The 23,362-nt window shown below is 42.1% G+C and overlaps 1 protein-coding gene across 1 annotated transcript in view; it reads right to left on the reverse strand.

The window, feature by feature from the left end:
• Positions 1–5,897: 5,897 nt before the first annotated feature.
• OBI1 (ORC ubiquitin ligase 1) overlaps positions 5,898–23,362 on the reverse strand; it is a 34,540-nt gene continuing 17,075 nt past the window's right edge. The window contains exons 3-6 of the mRNA XM_056555570.1: positions 21,140–21,231; positions 20,397–20,639; positions 13,647–13,735; positions 5,898–8,545 (exon numbers count right to left, since the gene is read on the reverse strand). Of these exons, the coding sequence (XP_056411545.1) occupies positions 7,198–8,545; positions 13,647–13,735; positions 20,397–20,639; positions 21,140–21,231 (1,772 nt within the window). The 3' untranslated portion in view covers positions 5,898–7,197. The remainder of the gene's footprint in view (positions 8,546–13,646; positions 13,736–20,396; positions 20,640–21,139; positions 21,232–23,362) is intronic.

Here is a 23,362-nt window from a genome sequence, read left to right on the forward strand (position 1 = left end):
CAAGCAATAGCTGCAGGGCCAAAAAAATACACATTTTTTAACCAACATATATATTACAAATATGTTATTTTCTACAATATATACAAAGTTTTTGCTAATGACAAGTGCGCTTTCATATTTTCTTGCAGAACTTTTTGAAGCAGGTTTACCTTCTCCGCATAAGATACTCCTCAGCTGTCTTCTCCAGACTTCATGTTTCAGCTTTTTCAACAGATTAGGATTAAGATCAGGGCTCATAGAAACCACTTCAGAATAGTTCAATGGTTTGCTCTTAGTCATTCTTTGGTGTTTTTAGCTGTGTGATCTGGATCTTTATCCTTTTGGAGGACCCATTATCTGTGACTGTGACCAAACTTCCTGATACTGGGCAGCACATTTCACTCCAGAATGCCTTGATAGTCTCCAGATTCCATTGTACACTGTACAGATTCAAGACACCATGTGCCAGATGCAGCAAAACATCCCCCAAAACATAACTGAGCCTCCTCCATGCTTCACAAGTAGTAATGTAAGCATTAATCCCTGCTTCTGTACAGCACACAGATGGTGCTCTGCATACCCAGCATGCCACACGCAATAATATACAGCATGCAGGCTATGTAAAGCAAGTCCTGCGCCACTGCAGGAGGAGGAAGAAGAGGCCCTGTCAGCAAGAAAATTAAAGTGGGATTTTTATTTAAAGGGGTACTCTGCCCCTAGACATCTTATCCCCTATCCAAAGGATAGGGGATAAGATGTCAGATCGCAGGGGTCCCATCCATCTCGACCACGAGGACGGAGCATAGTGACGTCACAGCTCCGCCCCTCAGTGCAAGTCTATTGGAGGGGCATGACAGCTGTCACGCCCCTCCCATAGGCTTGCATTGAGGGGGGCGGAGTGTGACGTCACATGGGGCGGAGCCGTGACGTCACTATGCTCTGTCCCTGTGATCGCCAGTAATCAGACCCGGAGCGAACACACTCCGGAGACTGATTTTAACTGGGTGCGGCGTGGAAGATCACGGGGGTCCCCAGCAGCGAGATCCCCATGATCAGGCATCTTATCCCCTATCCTTTGGATAGGTGATGTCTTAGAGCCAGAGTACCCCTTTAAGGAAGGTGCGAATGAGATTCCCTACCTACCATGTGGCACTAACTACGGGCAATACCAACCGAGCTGTCTGCATTTTCTACCTACGGTACTACCAACATGTTTTTCTGGCAGATTCTGCAGTGACGAGTCATGGTTGGAAGGTGTCTTCATGGCGGTCTGAGCCAGACAGAAGAAAAAGGTTCTGCTCAGACCTTACAGTCAGCATGTTTTATGTCAGTTTCCCAACCAGGGTGCCTCCAGCTGTTGCAATACTACAATATGCAGCATGCTGGGACTTATAGTTGTTCAACAATTGTAGGCACCGTAGTTGGGAAACACTATATTTGGGGGGGAGCACACCCGCATGATAAGAATCTAAACCTAGAAGCTGATAATCCAATGAATATCATATGGTTTGAAAATGAATGGAGGATTAAAGATTGTAGACTCCAATTTAGTGCAACATCAGTCTCTAATGGTTCTATGACGGCACAAATTCCTTGTGATACACTACCATACATGCATACTGCTTAGGCAAAATGGATATTTACCACATTGGTTGTTATGAGACAGGATGGATGGGCGGTACAAGAGGTTTCTATTTTTGTCAACTTTTATAGTAGTATTTTATCTTTTTTCATTTATTATTAAGGAAGGAGTCATCATAAGAGGTATTTATAGATGACAGATACCAGTGATGTGTACCATATATACCTGTAGGGAAACAAGTTGTGCCTCAGATCAGTCTCATTTGTGTAGCTCCGCTTCATTAATCCTGAAAATGTTACGTGTTTATACTATTTAACATTCATGCATTGGGGCTTATCATTCATTGCTGTCATAACATTGATAGTTTGCTACATTATAATTTACTGGAATATCTGGTACTGTAACCATTGTCATCCACTAAGCATTGCTATAACTGTTAGGTGGTGTAAGTACTACTATCTACCCATAACTGGAGGGAGCAAGGCTATCCCCATGACTGGGATGTCTATTATCAGAAAATATACAAAGGACAATTTTAAAGTTTATTTAGTATCTTTTACCATATTTAGATTTTTTCTGTAGCTTACTAGTATTATGTATAAAACGTACTACTCCTGTACATTTCCATGATATAATAATGCAGGGCTGCGATCATCACTTTGCAGGGTAGGCACTGGCAGCCACTTAGGACACCAATGAAAGGTGCACAGATACAGATTCGACAAAAAACTGTCTGCAACTTCTGTTATCTAACATATACTGTATGTAGACATTACAAATAACATTCCAGAAAGGCAAGCATGTTTTTTACTAGGCAAAACCGTGGTAATCGGCGTCACATAGGCAGTTGTTCATCAGGCTATTATGCTCTTGGTGCATTTACATTGTGCTGCAGGGGGTAGCACCATTAAGGGGGAAAAAAAGCATAAAAATACAACGTAAACACACAGCAAAAGCAGCAACATTCTGCATTGTGTGACTGAAGCCTGAACTTCCAAGATCTGGATGGAGGTGAGGAGACACATTTTATAGCCAACCAGACATTTCATATAGTTGTCAGAAGAATGCTTGCTAGTAGGCATGAGTCTTAGATGGGCAGAATGCCAACACCCCCTCCCCCCACATGCCCCCTGTAGTTAGCTTGCCTCCTGTAGAAAGGACCCCCGTTAGCTTGCCTCCTGTAGAAAGGACCCCCGTTAGCTTGCCTCCTGTAGAAAGGACCCCCGTTAGCTTGCCTCTTGCATATAGGACCCCCGTTAGCTTCCCTCCTGTACATAGGACCCCCTGTAGTTAGCTTGCCTCCTGTACATAGGACCCCCGTTAGCTTGCCTCCTGTAGAAAGGACCCCCGTTAGCTTGCCTCCTGTAGAAAGGACCCCCGTTAGCTTGCCTCCTGTAGAAAGGACCCCCGTTAGCTTGCCTCTTGCATATAGGACCCCCGTTAACTTGCCTCTTGCATATAGGACCCCCGTTAGCTTCCCTCCTGTACATAGGACCCCCTGTAGTTAGCTTGCCTTCTGTACATAGGACCCCCGTTAGTTTGCCTCTTGCACATAGGACCCCCGTTAGCTTGCCTCCTGTACATAGGACCCCCGTTAGCTTGCCTCCTGTACAAAGGACCCCCGTTAGCTTGCCTCCTGTAGAAAGGACCCCCGTTAGCTTGCCTCCTGTAGAAAGGACTCTGCCTCCCCAAAAAATAAACACATACCTCGATTCCCCCAAAATTATCAGCCTTCTTCAGCTTCTTTGTACCCACTAGAGGCCGCACAATGTTTCTATACCTACAGAATGTGCACAATGACGTCATCATGCACATCGCAGAAGATAGGACGTTCCCAGGCACTAATGGCCGGAGGCAACGTCACTAGAAGTTAGAAGCCCCTGAAGATCTCACAGCTAGGACGGTGACACAGAACAGGGGTTTTAGCTCGTCCCGTAACCATATTCCCTACTGGATTGCTGTGTCACACTGTTTGGGCAACACTGCTGTTAAACAATGATTTCTTTGAAACCATGTATCATGTTAGAGTGGATCAGTTTGTTGTCATAAAATAAACCATCTGTTTCATGCCTTTTATAGTTTGGGCAGCATAAGACTCCTAAATCATGCTGCTTAGTACAGCCTTTTGACACTTGGGCCCAAAGCATGAACTACAGTTGACAGATTTCCTTAACATTTGTCTGATCAGGATAGATACGTTGAAAGCATTTCCATAACATAACCAATCACAGCTCAGCTTTCATTTTACCAGAGCACATTAAAAGGGGTATTCCAGTGCTGAAGTTGAGTTGTTCTTTTCTGTCTGACCACTGCTCTCTGCTGACACCTGTCTGTCTCAGGAACTTTCCAGAGCAGGAGAGGTTTGCTATGGGGATTTTCTCCTAATCTGGACATCTCCTGAGACATACAGAGGTGTCAGCAGAGAGCACTGTGGTCAGACAGAAAATAACAACTTCAGCAGCTGATCAGTATTGGAAGGATTAAGATATTTTTTAATAGAAGTAAATTTACAAATCTGTTTAACTTTCTGGCATCACCGTTTTTACTTTGTAATGAAATCACTTATTTTACCATAAAATGTACGGCGCAACCGAAAAATTATTATTTCTGTGGAAAAATTGAAAAGAAAACCGCAATTTAGCAAATTTTGTTTTCACAATGTACAAACCTTACAATAAAAATGACATGTTTTCTTTATTCTGTGGGTCAATACGATTAAACAGATACCCATGATATATGCTTTTCTATAAATTGTACCACTTAAAAAAAAAATCAAACTATTTTAACCAAATTTGTATGTTTGAAATTACCCTATTTTGACCACTTTTCCGTACACGGGGCGGTATGTGGGCTAATTTTTTTGTGCCGTGATCTGTAGTTTTTATCGGTACCACTATTGTTTAGGTTTTACTTTTTATAACTTTTTTTGGGAATAAAATGTGACAAAAATGCAGCAATTTTAGACTTTTACAATTTTTTTTTTTGTTCTACGACGTTCACCGTACGGGATAATTAACAATATATTTGATATGATTTACGTTTTATTGGGGGAGAGGATTTAAAATTATTATTATTTTTTTTTTTTTTACACTTTAACCCCTTAAGGACGCAGCCCTTTTTCGCAATTCTGACCAGTCGCTTTACGCATTAATAACTCTAAAACGCTTTTACCAAATATTCTGATTCTGAGATTGTTTTTTCGTGACATATTCTACTTTATTTCGGTGGTAAATTTTCGTCGTTACTTGTATCCTTTTTTGGTGAAAAATCCCAAAATGTCATGAAAATTTAGCATTTTTCTAACTTTGAAGCTTTCTGCTAGTAAGGAAAATGGATATTCCAAATTAATTTTATTTTTATTCACAAATCAGTTCTGACCAATGGCAGGGGATAGGAGATTATCGCAGCAATGCCACCTCGCTCCTATCCCTCAGGATGATCGGGGCCGTCACTGACCGCTCCGATCATCCCTATTTTCCAAGTGATCGGGTCAACAGAGACCCGATCAGCCCGGAATAGCAGAAAATCGCATGTCTGAAATGACATGCAATTTTCTGTGATCGTTGACATGTGGGGGGGGGGGGGTCTCCCCCTTGCGATGTGCCGGGATGCCTGCTGAATGATTTCAGCAGGCATCCCGGTCTGGTCCCCAACCGGCTAGCGGCGGGGACCGGAATTCCCACGGGCGTATGCATACGCCCCACGTCCTTAAGGACTCGGGATGCCGGGCGCATGCATACGCCCGGCGTCCTGAAGAGGTTAAATAGTCCCCATATGGGACTATTTATAACAATCATTTGATTGCTAATACTGTTCAGTGCCATGCATAGGGCATAGCACTGATCAGTGTTATCGGTCATCTTCTGCTCTGGTCTGCTCGATCGCAGTTCAGAGCAGAAGACCCATGGAAGGCAGCGGAGGCAGGTGAGGGGACCTCCGTCCGCCATTATGGCTGAACGGATACCCGCAGCAGCGATGATCATCCATTTAAAAGTACCGCACTGTCGCAGATGCCGTGATCTGTATTGATCAAGGCATCTGAGGGGTTAATGGCGGATATCCGCACGATCGCGGATGTCCGCCATTACCGGTGGGTCCCTGGCTGCTGATCACAGCTGGGACCTGCCGCGCACCGGACCGGAGTGTAAATGTACATCATGGTGCGTTAAGTACCACGGCACCATGACGAACATTTACGTCCATTGTCGTTAAGGGGTTAATATATGAAAGTCTGTCGCCAACAGATTGTGAATCTGGGCCACTGTCTTCTACTAGGATGCTGCTGAAGCCTGAGTGGAACATTAGGGCAGCACAGTTAAGCCAAATTGGAGTCCGCATAATAAAGACTGCAAATATCACTTCACAGAAATAATGGTAAAGATTTATGAAGCTGTCTAAAAGAAATACTGTATTTCATTTAGAGACAATGGGAGAAATGTAATCAAATCTTGGGGAAAAGTTGACAAGTTGCCTATAGCAACCAGATTGCTTCTTTCATTTTTCAGAGGCCCTTTTCAAATTGAAAGAAGCAATCTGATTGGTTGCTAAGGGCAATTGGTCAACCTTTCCTCTATACAGGTTTTGATAAATCTCCTCCAATGGCCCAGATCTAGTATTGAAAATGCACCATTTGAGGAACACTTTGCAACAAACAAGTGGCTTACATTTGGAGCATTTACATTCTGTACATTTATTATGAGGTTTAAACACTTCGGCTGCTCCCAACAAAGGAGACATTGCTTTAGATGCAACACCCTGTGTCACAACTGACAGATTTCAGGTGGAGGAAATACCTAGACAGAGAAGTTACAGAAAAGTGTTCCATTTTAGTGCTGTGTGGTAATGAGATGACAGATGTTTGAATAAGACTAAAGTTTGGTTTCTTTATTCTTTTCACTAGAAAACCAACAGGTAGATTTGCTACAAAAGGTATAAAACGAATAAAAAGTATAAATTACTTTAAAAAGCCGCCAGGGTACTTTATGCCAGCTTTCAAAGCTGATAACATGAAAAATATCTATAAGGCATTAGAAGGAAGATTTCTAGATTCTTCAATCCAGAGTTTAAGGGGAACTCTGGCCCTAAGACATCTTATACCCTATCCAAAGGATAGAGGATAAGATGTCTGATCACGGGGTCCCGCCGCTGAGGACCCCCGCAATCTCTCATGCAGCACTCCCTGTGTGAGCTACACACAGCGCTGGAGTCTGAAGCCTCACGATTACGAGGCCGGAGTATTGTGACGCCAGGATTCCGCCCCCGTGTGATGTCCCGCCCCCTCAATGCAAGTCTATGAAAGGGGGCATGACAACCCCTCCCATAGACTTGCATTGAGGGGGCGGGGCATGACATCACACGGGGTATTGGCGGTGCTCGTGGAAAGCAGGATACTGGAAGGGTAAAGAAATCCCAGCACTCGCTGGATGCTTTTGCAAATATGAACATGTTTAATTCACACGGTGACGTCACAATACTCTGGCCGCATGGTTGTAAGACTTCAGACTGAGCCTTCAGCGCTGCGTGCAGCTCACACAGGTGGGTGTGGAATGAGAGGTTACGGGGGTCCCCAGCAATCAGACATCTTATCCTCTATCCTTTGGATAGGGGATAAGAGGTCTTAGGTCCGGAGTACCCCTTTAAGGCTTTGCAGCTTTTGATGGGCTATCACTAGACTGGTTCAGCAGTTTTCGTTTTGCAGGAGGACTGTTACTGTAGGTTTGGAGATTACAGTGGGTTAGCCTGGTTGACTGTGATGCATGTCCTGTGTGCTCAGACTCCACAGAAGCAGAATTAAATGTTACCTCTTCTTTAGATTGTAATGATGGTTTACATGATAGAATATCTGTATGTGGCAGATGGCTTTGAAAGTTTCTATCATGGAAAGCACCAGCTGGCTGGTCCATAGAGTATTGAGAGTGTTCAGCATCCCCAACTGCAGATGAAGAACAAGGAGCATATGAAACAGACTGACTAGGTTCTCCACCTTGGTGAGATGATATAGTATCTCCAGAAGAGTTGCCAACTTTGATGGCAGAATCACACTGAACATTTAGGTTTGATCCTGACATAGAAGTCGAGTTGCCATGATATGAACTCTGACTGCCATTAAATATAGGATCATTGACATTATGGCAGTCCTTGTCCATTGCCCTAAATTGTTTAAATCCTGCAGGATACTCTCTTCGATCTGCTCCATTATCCTTTTGTTTTTTCAATAGTAATCCGATGTCTGTTTGTCCTGGTAATTCCCTGTCTTTGGATTCACAATTCACCTGGCAAAAATGTAAAAAGCTTGGCTTAGGCTCTCCAAAGCTTGTGACCCCCTCAGTATTCACATTGTTTACACTCACAGAGTTGGATTTGCAAAGTTCCTTTCTCTTAGGCAATTCATCAAACACCAGTTTCCTAAGATATGTTAGAGGTTTCTTCATAGGAGTATGGCTTGAAGAGCCATTTGCTTTGCTATCTGGTGTGTTCAGGTGAAGTGAGCTAAAAGGCAATGATGAAGTAGGACTTCCAAAGCCTAGAGCCAATTCTCCAACTTCCTCCAGTCTCTTTTTACCTACACTCATCGACTCACTATTTTCCAAAGCAGATGAATATTTATTATATTTACTTTTTAGCTTAAGGGAGCCTACAGTTTCACAAAGAGACAGCTGTTTGTTCAACCCGGATGTGTGTCCATTTGAATTCAAGTGCGCGCTACTGGATTCTTCAAAACCGTGGCTCAAAAACTGCTGTGTTGCATTCAGTTCTTGGCAGGAATGTGTGGTTGTAACATCAGTTTCGTGTACTTGAGCAGCATTTCCACTTTGAGATTTTTCTTTTTGTATATCCTCTGGTGGCCTTTTCTGTTGCTCAACCTGAGCTTCTAGTTCTTCTATGTATTGATCGCTCCTCTCCAGAGCTTTTTTAAGCCTGCTCATCTCTCGCTCATACTGATCTACTTTTGCTTGCAGTGCAGCCACTGTAAACCTTCCAAACCTATAAAGAAACCGGAAAATAAGATTATGGAATCAGTTTGGCTGAATATTATCCAAGATGATACACAACTAGATATCTTCAGGTAATGCAATTATTCTTCAACATGTTTTACTTCTGTGACAGCTAGGATTTTACACAGGATTCTGTGCAGTAAAGGGGATGTGAAAAGGTTTCAAGCAGGGCAAAAGATAAACATGTAATTATTAGTGGAATCAGATAGGTGGTGTTTAAATCTGAGATTCTAGAGCATTGACCTCAAAATATTTAGAGATAATTTATTATTAGTATTCTCCTAAATCTTTTCTTGCTGTAATCTACATTTCCAGTATGGGAACCATTATTCTGTGCTAAAAATATCACATGTCAAAAGAAAGGAGTTTCACTGAATGGGCATGAGAAGACCACATAATCTCTGCAATTCCGCAGCATGAATCTAACCTTGGTGTAAATGAGTCTTCCGCTGACCCACTCACAGCATGGAAATGTGCTTCCCCCCCAATTTTAGTGTTGTGTGTTGAAAAACTACCAATGTACATATTAAAAGGGGATCTCTTATGCCTGAGGGTCAGACCGCTGGGACCCCCTGCAGATAGGAGATATGTTTTCTGGCATGAGTCTACTCCTTTACACATTTCCATAGGAGTCCATTAACCACATGGAGGCCAGAAGAGTGGCCTTCACTTAAAGGGGTACTCCGGCCCTAGACATCTCCCCTATCCGATAGGGGATGTCTGATTGAGAGTTTTGCAATCTCTACTGCAGCACCCACTTGTCATCAGCCCCACGGAGCGAAGATTGCTCCATGTCTGATGACTCACGATACAGGGGCCAGAGTATCATGACATCATGGCCCCGCCTCCTCCTGATCTCATACCCCACCCCCTCAATGCAACTCTATGGGAGGAGGCGTGGCAGCCGCCACACCCCCTCCCATAGGCTTGCATTGAGGTAGCGGGGGTGGAGCCATGAATCTTATCCTTTGGATGGGGGGGGGGGGGGAGATGTCTAGGGCCGGAGTACCCCATTTAACCAGTAGACCTCAGTATTCTGGAAAAAGTTTATCCAAAAATTAAAAGGTATATACTAACAAGAGGACAAGTGATAATTATCTGACTGATGATCAGAACAGAGGTTTCTTGTAACATAAGCAAATAGGGCAGAAAAAAAAATGCAAAAGAGATTCATTTTGGTTTTGAAAACTTATCTGGCACCATAAGAAATACTTTCTAACTTGGAACAGTGAGAAGCAGCACCTTCTTTCATGTAAATCGCCAGCCTCTCTCTCCTTCAGGATCCATGCTTCTAACAAATTTGCTAAATATAAATGTATATATTGCTTCATGGCATTGCTCAACATACTACCTATTTGGACATAGACCTTATTTTGCATTTTCCAAAAGGAAAACTGCATGTATATATATATACACACACACACACACACACACACACACACACACACACACACACACACATAATATATATCTCCAATGAAAGTAGAAGCGGCACTCCAAAATATTCAATAAATCGTGGGTTTATTCACACATCTGTGCAGAAAAGCGACGTTTCGGCTCAATAGGGCCTTTCTCAAGGCTCTATTGTTGAGCCGAAACGTCGCTTTTCTGTTCAATAAATTGGAAATAAACCCACGATTTATTGAATATTTTGGAGTGCCGCTTCTACTTTCATTGGATATTACTTGGGAACCGGTCTGTTCCTGAAGCTGAGCACCCAGATGGATCTGGAATTCTTTGCACGGTGCTCCCCTTTATTTTGGCGCTATATATATATATATATATATATATATATATATATATATATATATATATATATATATATATATATATATATATATATATATATATATATATATATATATATATATATAAATAAAGCAAAATCATCGGTAGTTGCAGTATTTTGTAATACCTTTTTTATTGGACTAACAAGATTTTGTAGACAAGCTTTAGGGATTCCTCCCTTTATCAAGTCATAAGCATTTCTGAGCTCACATGGAGAAAACACACGTTCTATCTCACAAAATATGCAGGGGTTATAACAACATATGTGGAGAATGGACATTAAGTTGGGCCATAAATTGTATAGCTTTAGGACGATACAATCTTGTTAGTCCAATAAAAAAGGTATTACAAGATACTGCAACTACCGATGATTTTGCTTTTTGCATCACTGGACTAATACGGCTACTCCTAACTAATCTACTATAGGACGATAGATAAGGATGAGGGGGGGGGGGGGGGGGGCCTGGAGAGCACCTCTGCTCTCCAGCTCCCCCCCTCATCCTTATATGTATCTATCGTCCTATAGCTATACAATTTATGGCCCAACTTAATGTCCATTCTCCACATATGTTGTTTTAACCCCTGCATATTTTGTGAGATAGAACGTGTGTTTTCTCCATGTGAGCTCAGAAATGCTTATGACTTGATAAAGGGAGGAATCCCGAAAGCTTGTCTACAAAATCTTGTTAGTCCAATAAAAAAGGTATTACAAGATACTGCAACTACAGATGATTTTGCTTTTTGCATCACTGGACTAATACGGCTACTCCTAACTACACACACATATATATACACACACACTACTAGATAAGGCTGGATTCACACACGCGGATCTTGGACACACTTATGCGTCTGTATTATGGCCGCCATGCTGACCATGGGTCTGATGACCGGGATGATAGGTGTCAGATCATTAGACCAGTGTTCAGGCCAGCATTGTAGACCAAGATTAAGAAAAAAATATATAAAAATACTACATCTGTGTGAAACCTGCTGGACAGGTTTGTACCTCTGTGTATTTTCAAATAAAGATGATTTAAATAAAATATATTGATGTCAATAAATCAGTAAATAAATATCTCCTGCCCTCTACCTACTAGACTAAAAATATGTGGCAAACCTTTTTTTTAGGCTACCTGTGTGCTTAGATTTACCAAATTGACCAACACTAAACAACACAATGCTGGTTAAAACCTGAAACATGCTTTTAACTGTAGGTATAAAGGAAATGTAATGGTTTTCTAAGAAAAAGCAACAACAAAAAACAAGGATACAATAGTGTGATAGGTAAGGCAAAAAAATGTTACAGCTTCACACTAGTGCTCAGAACAGAGAAACCACTGCAGAAGCAAAACATCAATGAAATAATGAGTGAGAAGCACCATCAGTTTCCCTTTGTCCTTTTTTCTAAAGCCCTTGTGTATAAATCATAGTAAAATCTGCATAATTTATATCTGTAGGCTAATTACAGCTTAGTCATTAATATCTTTAATTAAATCAGAATGTGAAAACATTCTTAATTAATGTTAGTGAAATGATCTTAAAGAAGCAGCATTTCTATTTGAAGAACTGCAACCAAGAATCCTCCAGCATTAGAGAATTAATATGTATAGGGAGAGAGCACTAATGATTTGTCACTTTGTGGTGGTGGCACTGTGGCAATGGCTCCTCACAATAATTTTAGCTTGTACAATTTATTTCTTAATAAAACATACGGTAAATCAGTGTTTCCCATCCAGGGTGCCTCCAGATGTTGCAAAACTACAACTACCGAAATGTCCACCAGGAAAACGTGGGTGGACATTCCGCAAAGAGCTGGAACATGCCAGTGCTAGGACCGCTTGGATATGCACTTTTTCTGTAGACTGCAATGAAGTTCCGAGCGGATACTGCTGAAAGAATGAACATGCGGGGGGAATATCTGCCACGGAAATGTGGCCGGGTGCATGGTACAGCAGAAAACAATGGGACTCTGCTGCGTCAGAATTTTTCTGCCAAATTCTGCTTGGAAATTCTGTTGTGGGAACATGGCCTTAGCATCTTTCTATGTGACATTCCGAAGTAGCCCTTTCTCTTAGAAAAATAAATCAGTTAACCCTTTAAGGATCCACAAACCACTTGAAGATAAGTTACGCCATCATTTTACAAGTTCATAACGCAACTCAGTAATGTTCATTCATACAACTGGGGAAATCAGCAGCCTTCTCACTTTTCAGGAGGTCTCTTTCTCTGTAAATGGCCAGAAATGTCTATGTGGTGTAAAACAATAAAAAAAAAAAAAAAGAAAAGGTGGGGGGGTGGGGGTTTAGCTTCTATATGATGTGAGCCTTTATTCTATGAGAGGGGTGAGAACAACTGGTGTTGATTAAAGGGGCATTCCAGGAATTTTGTTTATTTGACTATGCTACAGATGCTGTAAAGTTAGTGTAGTTCATAATATAGTGTATGTACCTGTGTGTGATTTTCACTCCAATATTTATTTAATCAGCATACAAAATGACTGTTGTCTCAGATTTTTCCCAGGTTGCAATGTGGACGAGACCTGACTCACTAGTCAGCTGATGACAGGGAGCCTGTCTGCTTCAATGGGTGGAGCGATCGCTTGGTGGGAGAGAGATCAATCTGCAACTAATGCAACAGCTGCAGGCACCCCGATTGAAAATCACTGGTCTTTTGAATGGATGCAGCTCATTTATGTTTCAATGGGTGGGGTGGCTGATGTGTGGGAGGGAGGAAAATGGAATTATGGGATTTGTAGTCAAAAAAAGAAAACTCAAGCAGGAAAGACCAGTTCACAGAAAGCTAGCCACAGTGTTATCTCACAACATAGCCATTTATCCCCAAGGCAAGTACAGATCCTTCCTAAGCATGTCCATTACTGTCTGCCAGGTACATACTAAAATCACCTTATGGTGGTTAACCCCTTTAAACTTTAGACTTGTAAATTACTTCTATTTAAAAATCTTAATCCTTCCAGTACTTATTAACTGCTATATTCTCCACAGGAAGTTATCTTTTTGAATTTCCTTTCTGTCTGACCACAGTGCTCTCTGCTGACACCTCTATCCATATCAGGAAGGATTAAGATTTTTAAATAGAAGTAATTAAAAAAAAAAAAAAAAAAAAAAAAAAAAAAGTGTTTTCCAGTGGAGTACCCCTTTAAATTTGTCAAGTGATTTACAAATGTTAAAATTACATATTGACATTATTTAGAAAAAAAATTAAGATTTCACATATGCCATTGTATGTACATCCAGGTCTACGTATATTATTAGGGGGAATTAAATATGCAGTGCACCTACTTTTGTGGCGATCGGAGGTCTACTTCATTTTTTAATCTCAAGTTTTCTCTTACACATTCAATATTTTCATTTCTCAGCCTTCGGTTTTCCTGTAACATAAGAAAATAGGACAACATGAGCCCAACAGGTAGCATGCCACATTAAAATGTACAGAATAACTGTGGATATGCCTCTTAATGCGGGAACATTGCTTTTAATGAACCCTGGGACAGAAGTGGCACTTTGTATTCATATTCCCTAAACACAAGGCACGTCTCCCATCTAGGGAGGCAAACAAAGCTTTGCAGTTAGTTCAGAAAGTCATTAAGGGAATCTACTAATTGCTTTTCCATGTTTTTTTCACATGGCTAGATATGTTGTAGCCAAGTGAAATTACAATGTGCAGGTATCAGCAAAATAGATGATAATTTTCTTCACTTGACTAAATAAGACAAGACATTAAATGTAAAATAAGAAGGTCTCCAAGTTTAAGTAAACCCACAGCAATGAATATTTGACTCTTTAGGGACCTTGCGCCATAGAAGTCTTGGTAGTAGGATCAGTTTGTGTTGTTCCTAGAATTACAATTATTCTGTAATAGCCAAACAGTGGACTGCTGAAGTGGTACATGGACTGAAGATACAATGTCCCACATATTCAATATGTAGCCTGTGTCCTTTCTTATAGTTGAAGAACCATACTTAACCCCTTAACAACCACGGACGTAAAATGTATGTCCTGGTGCGGAGGTACATTTACGTCCTGTGTTTGACCGCGAGCATCGGAGCAGTGCTCGTGTCATACACTGCAGGTCCTGGCTGCTATCAGCAGCCGGGGACACGCCGCTAATGGCCGACATCCACGATCGTGCGGATGTATGCCGTTAACCCCTCAGATGCCACGATCACTACAGATCACGGCATCTGCGGCAATGCGCATGTTAAAATAGGTGATCGGATCGGCTGCAGGGCTGCCACAGGGATCCGATCATCTGTATTGGCGGCCGGAGGTCCCCTCACCTGCCTCCGGCCGTCTCCTCGGGTCTTCTGCTCTGGTCTGAGATCGAGCAGAAGATCGCCGATAATACTGATGAGTGCTATGCCCTATGTATAGCACTGAACAGTATTAGCAATCAACTGATTGCTATTGATAGTCCCCTATGGGGAAATAAAAAGTGTAAAAAATAAATAAATATAGAAAAATTGTCCCTTTTCACATTTTACCCCCAAAAAGCGTTTTTTTTTTAAATTTTTATATAAACATATTTGGTATGGCCGTGTGCATAAATGTCCGAACTATAAAAATATAATGTTAATGATCCCGTACAGTGAACGGCGCAAACATAAAAAAAAAAAAAAATTATTTTTTTAACAAATGCAGCTTTTTTGTCACATTTTATTCCCCGACCCCCCCCCAAAAAAAATAAAAATGGATAAAAAGTGATCTATAAAAGTTTTATATATGCAAATGTAGTATCAATAAAAACTATACCGTATATACTCGAGTATAAGCAGAGTTTTTCAGCACGATTTTTCGTGCTGAAAACACCCCCCTCGGCTTATACTCGAGTGAACTCTCCACCCGCAGTGGTCTTCAACCTGCGGACCTCCAGAGGTTTCAAAACTACAACTCCCAGCAAGCCCGGGCAGCCATCAGCTGTCCGGGCTTGCTGGGAGTTGTAGTTTTGAAACCTCCGGAGGTCCGCAGGTTGAAGACCACTGCGGCCTTCGACATCATCCAGCCCCCTCTCACCCCCTTTAGTTCTGTACAGTACTCGCCTCCGCTCGGCGCTGGTCCGGTGCTGCAGGACTGTCAGGAGAGGAGGTCGTCCGGTGGGATAGTGGTTCCGGGCTGCTATCTTCACCGGGGAGGCCTCTTTTAAGCGCTTCGGGCCCGGCCCCAGAATAGTCACGTTGCCTTGACAACGACGCAGAGGTACGTTCATTGCCAACGTACTTCTGCGTCATCGTCCAGGCAATGCCTCTATTCCGGGCCCGAAGCGCGTAGAAGAGGCGCCCCCAGTGAAGATAGCAGCCCGGAACCACTATCCCACTGGACGACCTACTCACCGGACAGCCCTGCAGCACCGGACCAGCGCCGAGCGGAGGCGAGTACTGTACAGAACTAAAGGGGGTGAGAGGGGGCTGGATGAGGTCGAAGGCCGCAGTGGTCTTCAACCTGCGGACCTCCGGAGGTTTCAAAACTACAACTCCCAGCAAGCCCGGACAGCCGATGGCTGCCCGGGCTTGCTGGGAGTTGTAGTTTTGAAACCTCTGGAGGTCCGCAGGTTGAAGACCACTGAGGGCGGATGATGACAAGAGGATGATGAAGGGGGGTGTGGGATGATGACAAGAGGATGATGAAGGGGTGGTGTGGGATGATGAAGGGGGGTGGGGATGATGACAAGGGGATGATGAAGGGGGGGGGTGTGGGATAATTACAAGGGGATGATGACAGGTGATGATGATGAGGGTCTGGATGATGACAGGCGGTGATGATGATGAGGATGTTAATGACGGGTCTGGATGATGACAGGGGGGGGGGATGATGTATTTCCCACCCTAGGCTTATACTCGAGTCAATAACTTTTCCTGGGATTTTGGGTTGAAATTGGGGGTCTCGGCTTATACTCGGGTCGGCTTATACTCGTGTATATACGGTACATAACTGAGAGAAAAAAAAAAAAAAAAAGAGCCCTCATACCGCCCTATTTATGAAAAAATGTAAGCTATACCTGGTCAAAAAAGATTTTATATTACTGATTTTGTACTAAACGTATTGACCCACAGAATAAACACATGTCATTTTTACCTTAAAATGTACAGTGTGAAAACAAAACCCTCCAAAATGAGCAAAATTGGTTTAATTTAAATTTCCTCCCTAAAAAAAAATATTTCTTGGGGTTTGCCGTACATTTTATGGTAAAATGAGAGGTTTCGTTACAAAGTACAATTGGTCAAGCAAAAAACAAGCCCTTATATGGGTCTGTAGATGGAAATATAAAAGAGTTATGGATTTTAGAAGGCGGAGGAGGAAAAAACTAAAAAACGCAAAGATAAAATTGGCCTGGTCCTTAAGGTGAAAATGGGCTTGGTCCTTAAGGGGTTAAAGGGATATTCCGGCCTTATACATCTTATCCCCTATCCCAGAGACAGGGGATAACATGTGTGATGTATGATAGGCGCTGTATATGGCCGGAATACCCCTTTAACCCCATTCTGCATTTGGGCAAAATGGGACCACTGTGACAGTCATGGGAGAACGACAGTGATCCTGGCTGTTTAACCCTATGGGTGCAGTCGTCAGTGAAGACTACAACACCTTTAGGGAAAGAAGGAAAAAAGCCTTTGTTCTCTCTTATCATCCCAGGCCTCTCTGGAGCTGGAGATTTTATCTGACAGAGTCACGGGTAAATGTCTGGTTAAAATGACTATTTGGACATAACCTTGATTTGTTCAAAAACTGCCAGATTTTTTTCTTTCTGAACAACTGATAACGAATTTGAATATACATAAATATTACAAAGCATAATAGTACAGTCATGGCCGTAAATGTTGGCACCCCTGAAATTTTTCAAGAAAATTAAAGGGGTATTCCTGGCATAACATATATTTATATTATATTTATATTATATTTTATAATATAATATAATATATCTCTATATCTCAACTGGCTCCGGAAAGTTAAACCGATTTGTAAATTACTTCTATTAAAAAATCTATTGGAAGGATTAAGATTTTTTAATAGAAGTAATTTACAAATCTGTTTAACTTTCCGGAGCCAGTTGATATATACATATATAAAAAGTTTTGTCCTGGAATACCCCTTTAAGTATTTCTCACAGAAAAGGATTGCAGTAACACATGTTTTTCTATACACATGTTTATTCCTTTTCTGTGTATTGGAACTAAACCAAAAAAGGGAGGAAAAAAAAAAAAAAAAAAGCTAATTGGACATGTCACACCAAACTCCTAAAATGGTCTGGACAAACTTATTGGCACCCTTAACTTAATATTTGGTTTCTCACCCTTTGGAAAAATAACTGAAATCAGTCGCTTCCTATAACCATCAATAAGCTTCTTACACCTCTCAGCTGGAATGTTGGACCACTCTTCCTTTGCAAACTGCTCCAGGTCTCTCTTATTGGAAGCGCGCCTTTTCCCAACAGCAATTTTAAGATCTCTCCACAGGTGTTCAATGGGATTTAGATCTGGACTCATTGGTGGCCACTTTAGAACTCTCCAGCACTTTGTTGCCATCCATTTCTGGGTGCTTTTTGACGTATGTTTGGGGTCATTGTCCTGCTAGAAGACCCAAGATCTCCGACGCAAACCCAGCTTTCTGACACTGGGCTGTACAGTGCGACCCAAAATCCATTGGTAATCCTCAGATTTCATGATGCCTTGCACACATTCAAGGCACCCAGTGCCAGAGGCAGCAAAACAACCCCAAAACATCATTGAACCTCCACCATATTTCACTGTAGGTACTGTGTTCGTTTCTTTGTAGGCCTCATTCCATTTTCGGTAAACAGTAGAATGATGTGCTTTACCAAAACGCTCTATCTTGGTCTCACCTGTCCACAAGACATTTTCTCAGAAGGATTTTGGCTTACTCAAGTTCATTTTGGCAATATATAGTCTTGCTTTTTTGTGTCTCTGTGTCAGCAGTGGGGTCCTCCTGGGTCTCCTGCCATAGCGTTTCATTTCATTTAAATGCTGACAGATAGTTCGCTCTGACACTGATGCTCCCTGAGCCTGCAGGACAGCTTGAATATCTTCAGAACTTGTTTGGGGCTGCTTATCCACCATCTGGACTATCCTGCTTTAACACCTTTCATCAATTTTTCTCTTCTGTCCATGCCCAGGGAGATTAGCTACAGTGCCATGGGTTGCAAACTTCTTGATAATGTTGCGCACTGTGGACAAAGGCAAATCTAGATATCTGGAGATGGACTTGTAACTTTATGATTGTTGATATTTTTCCACAATTTTAGTTCTCAAGTCCTCAGACAGTTCTCTTCTCTTTCTGTTGTCCATGTTTGGTGTGGCACACACAGACACACAATGCAAAGACTGAGTGAACTTCTCTCCTTTTTATCAGCTTTTAGGTGTGATTTTTATATTGCTCACATCTCTTACTTGCCCCAGGTGAGTTTAAAGGAGCATCATATGCTTGAAACAATCTTATTTTTCCACAATTTTGAAAGGGTGCCAATAATTTTGTCCAGACCATTTTTGGAGTTGGTGGGACATTATGTCCAATTAGCTTTTTTTCCTCCTTTTTTGGTTTAGTTCCAATACACACAAAGGGAATAAACATGTGTATAGAAAAACATGTGTTACTGCAATCCTTTTCTGTGAGAAATGCTTCATTTTCTTGAAAAATTTCAGGGGTGTCAACATTTAAGGCTATGACTGTAATTGACAAAAAAAGTAATATAACAAAAAAAAAAAAAAGAACCTAGTAAGAACGACCAATAAATTACAAATACAAACATTTTACATTCCACCTCCCCAAAAAATGAAATTATAAACTATTATGTTAAGAATAGAAAGTACAAATTGTCCTGCAAAAAATACAGATGCCTCAACCTATATGTTTTAACGCAAATGCTAACTATTTCTTCAGGGAACTTTTATGAGCAATACTTGCATTGCTTGTATTGATCGTTACTATGCTACTGCCTAGTGAAGCCTATAGCAATAGAAAGAACAAAACGTCCTATAAAATCCACATGTGTATTTTTATTAGGGATCGACCGATATAGATTTTTTTTAGGGCCGATACTGATAATCTATGACCTTTCAGGACGATAGCCGATAACTTATACCGATATTCCGGTATAAGTTATTGGCTATTTCTCCCCCCCACCCTGGCAGAAGCCGCTGCAGATCAATGATTTTAACTGCAGCGACTTTTGCGGGGCCAGAGACCGTCGCCCACTTCTCTCCCCCTGCCTGTCCTGGGGTCCTCCCTAGTCCAACCACCACTGCTGTTGCTGCAACATTGCCTCCCCCATCCCAGGTTTTATAATTACCTGTTCCCGGGGCCCGTGCTACTTCTGGCTCCGGCGGCGTCCTGAGCTGTCACTGTGCGCACTGACGGGTTGAGGACGTCGCGTTGAGGACGTCACTTGTCATTGCGCTGCACACAGCAATAGCACAGGACGTCGCAGGAGCCAGAAGTAGCGCGGACCCTGGGAACAGGTAATTATAAAACCAGGGATGAGGGAGGCAGCAGCGGTCTCTGGTTGAGGCATTATTGACATATCGGTAATTGCCGATACCGATAATGTCCAAAATCGTGAATATCGGCCGATAATATCTGCCAAACCGATAATCGGTCGATCCCTAATTTTTATGCATATTCCCATTAACCATGACCTTATCTGATTTTAAGGCATTTCTGCACCTGTATTATGGCTGTGAATCCTGTCCCATCAACAGGTCTAAGGACCTGAACTGCCCGCATCAGAGTGGGTCAAACTGGGCCTTATGGCAATAATACAGGTGCAAAAATGCTCCTGTATTAAGCTTGTGTAAATCCAGCCTTAATCCAGGGATGGTAAAACAAAGAGCGCTATATTATAAGCACTGAGTTTATGGAAACCTTTAGAAAAGCACATGTCAGAGGAGGCGCAAAGAGGGAAAAATGCAATCTTTTACTACACACTAAGACTCCTTTCTTTACTGAAATGTAGGTGCTTTAGCTTAATAATGAAGCTCAAATAAATGAATTATATACAGTTCACACACATTTGAAATTCACCTCTTTCAATTTTTCGATGTCCTCTACAACTTTCTTGTTGGCAGCATTCACCATTTCTAACTTTCTACTCCATTCTTCCAATAAATTATCGCTAATGCCCCTCGAATCCTCAGCTTCTTTGTGCTTACAATTACAGGATATGGAAATGGCAGTGGATCCAGTTGCTTCACTTAGACGCTCTTCTAATCGAAGATTTGCTCTGTTCAGCTCTTCAGTCTCTTTCAAAAGCGATTCTATTTCTTCCTAAAACATACAATATATATGTTATTAAACATGGACTTATGTTCTGCCGCCCCATCAGACTCCTATCCTCTGGCCCAAGTCTGCTTCCAGCTTTTGGTACCCAACATGTCATTCTGCATTCACCAGCCACAGTGACTTTGCACCTTGATAGGCTGAGTGGCAGTGTGATGTAAATAGCCCAGCCTTCTTCCTGGTGCCCAGGCCAGTTACATCACACTACTATTAACCCCTTAGCCAGCCGAGGCAGGACATAACTATCACAGTAGTTTTTCACCAAAGCCTGAAGTGGATCCAGCAGTAAGTATAAAAGTATAAGTAAAAATCGTCTTTTCTATTCCCTTTAAATCCACATATATTTGTGGCTCAAAACCTGCAGTGGCTGTTTTACAAAAACCTGCTCTGTGGGACACCAGCCTTATACTTTTCTTCTCTAAAATTTTTCAAAACACTTTAAAATTAAACTAAACACTACTGTTCTCTGTCAAAACAGACAATATTACCTCATATTCTCTCTGTAGAAGTTCAAGTCTAGTTTTACGGAGGTGCTTTCGGCCTGAATGAGTCAGTGTACCTTCATCTTCACTAGTCCCACCTGACAACAGAAAATGTTTTTTGATGCACATAAAAAGCTAAATCTGAAGTGAAAGTTTCATCTGTAACAACATATTCAGAAAATTCAAAGTTTATTTCTTACAAAATGAAAGTGGTATTCCCAAGTTTTTTTTTTAAATATATATTTAACTATGCTCAGGCTGCAGTTTAAAAAAAATAAAAAAATAATAATATTTAAAACAGCTTATACTTACACTTTTGGCTCCCCCCACCACTGCTGTCTCAGTGTCAGTCCCTGCTGCAAGCGCTTCCTTGTGTCAGAACAAGAACCTTTTTGCTCAGCCTATTAGTGGCTGAGGTGGGACACCACAGTGGCCACTGAGTGGGAAGGCCCTTGCTCCAACACCGAGACAAGGAAGTGCAGCTCGGCAGGGGCTAACACAGACATTAGCTGCAGAGGGGGAGTGAGGAGGGTATGTATATACCACCAGCACAGTTACATAAAATATTAAACTTTTCTATATACCTATTTTTACGGATTCTTGGTTTGCAGGGCAGGAGTAGAGCGGACCATGTGAGAAGAGCCATACAATTTCTTAAAAGGTTGTTTTTGGGGGAAAATTGCCACTGCAGTTTCTGAGCCACAGCCATAAGCGTATTTAAAAAGGAATGGGAAATATATAGAAAGGACTTATACTTCTCCTTTCTGTTGGCAAACAAAGTCCACAGCTCCCACCTATGTCTCAATAAAGACACCACAAAATAAATAAATAAACATGGCCCTCCGGTGCCAGGACTCCCATCACTTCCCTGACGGGAGTCCCTGCTCCTAGAGATGCAGAGCTGTGCCAGCTGATAGAGGTGCCGCTCGAGCTGGGAAAGAGGTATTCTGTGCATCACTATTTAACTCTTTGGGGACATACAGTAACCAGCAATGTATATAAATAACTGGTTCCTGTGTCACGACTACACCCTCCCCCCCACCACCGCCCCCCAATGCAGTCGTTAGGCCGAGAGCACTCTGGGATGAATATTGTATACAGTGTGGGCAAATGTCCACTTAGCCTCCTTGTTCCTGCCTGGCTTCTTGGTCTGTAGCGTTGCCGCAAGTATTGACTTCAGAGTCACTAAAGGAAAGACTGCAGATGAAGGTGACTGAACAGGAGCATGGACTAGTGAGTCAAGCTTTGTTCACTTTTTTAACATGACTTTTTGTTTAAAAATTGCATATTAAATACAAATGACCCCGCACATTCAAGATTTTGTCTCCTCTAAATTTACTACCTCTCCTGGATAAGAGTTCCCAAAAAGTGTCGGTTTGGTGCAAGCTGCCAATGTCTTTGGTTGGTGGTGCTAATCTAGCAAAGATGATGCTAATTCCCCTATTGTACATTTTGCTAAACTCTCCGGTATGAATTGCGATGGTGCAATTTTAGAGAATTGACATCTTGTGTGTGTGTGTGTGTGGGGGGTACAGGAATCCTAGAATCTGGTTGGAGACGCTGCAGCGGGGGAAAGGCTTCAGTTGTGTTGGCCCTGCTGAACCCCTGGGTGTACTATCTGGCCTCACAACTACATCAATTGCGAGGATGGGCGGCAGTGGCGACTTTAGGCCCTTCGGGTAGATTATTCATGGCTAAACATGGAGGACATATACCAATACATATCCTGGAAATAGGTGCCCTGACCAGGCTCCCTGATGCTCCGCCCAGTACCAAGTTTGGGAATATGCCAGGAATATACTAGGTTTATCGGGGTGCACGAAGTTCACAACTCTGTGGCACAACTCTGGCCTGCCTGAATTTCTTTCTTTACAGGAAGCAGGGTTTTGGGAGTGGAAGAAGCTCTGCAGGGTAGAACAGCTGTGTATGAAGTGTATTTAAGGCCTATGGGGTTCTCCAGACTGAATTTGGGCTGCCACGTTCCTCTTTTTATATTTAGATACAACTCCGTCATGTCTATGAACGCAGGGTAAGATGGGTCGCTTGAGATCCACACTAATGCTGTTGGTAATCTGTTGTCACTAATTCGGATTCTGCTGGGGATATTTCATGACTTTATGGGGGGCGGTTACACTCTTAACATGAGATATTTCCCTAGTTGGTCCATGGTAAGTGGGAGAGTGACTTTGGGCCCTTGTCGGATGAGGAGTGATCCACTACTTTCTCCTA

Source organism: Hyla sarda, chromosome 2 (assembly GCF_029499605.1).
Source record: "Hyla sarda isolate aHylSar1 chromosome 2, aHylSar1.hap1, whole genome shotgun sequence".
NCBI lineage: Eukaryota > Metazoa > Chordata > Amphibia > Anura > Hylidae > Hyla > Hyla sarda.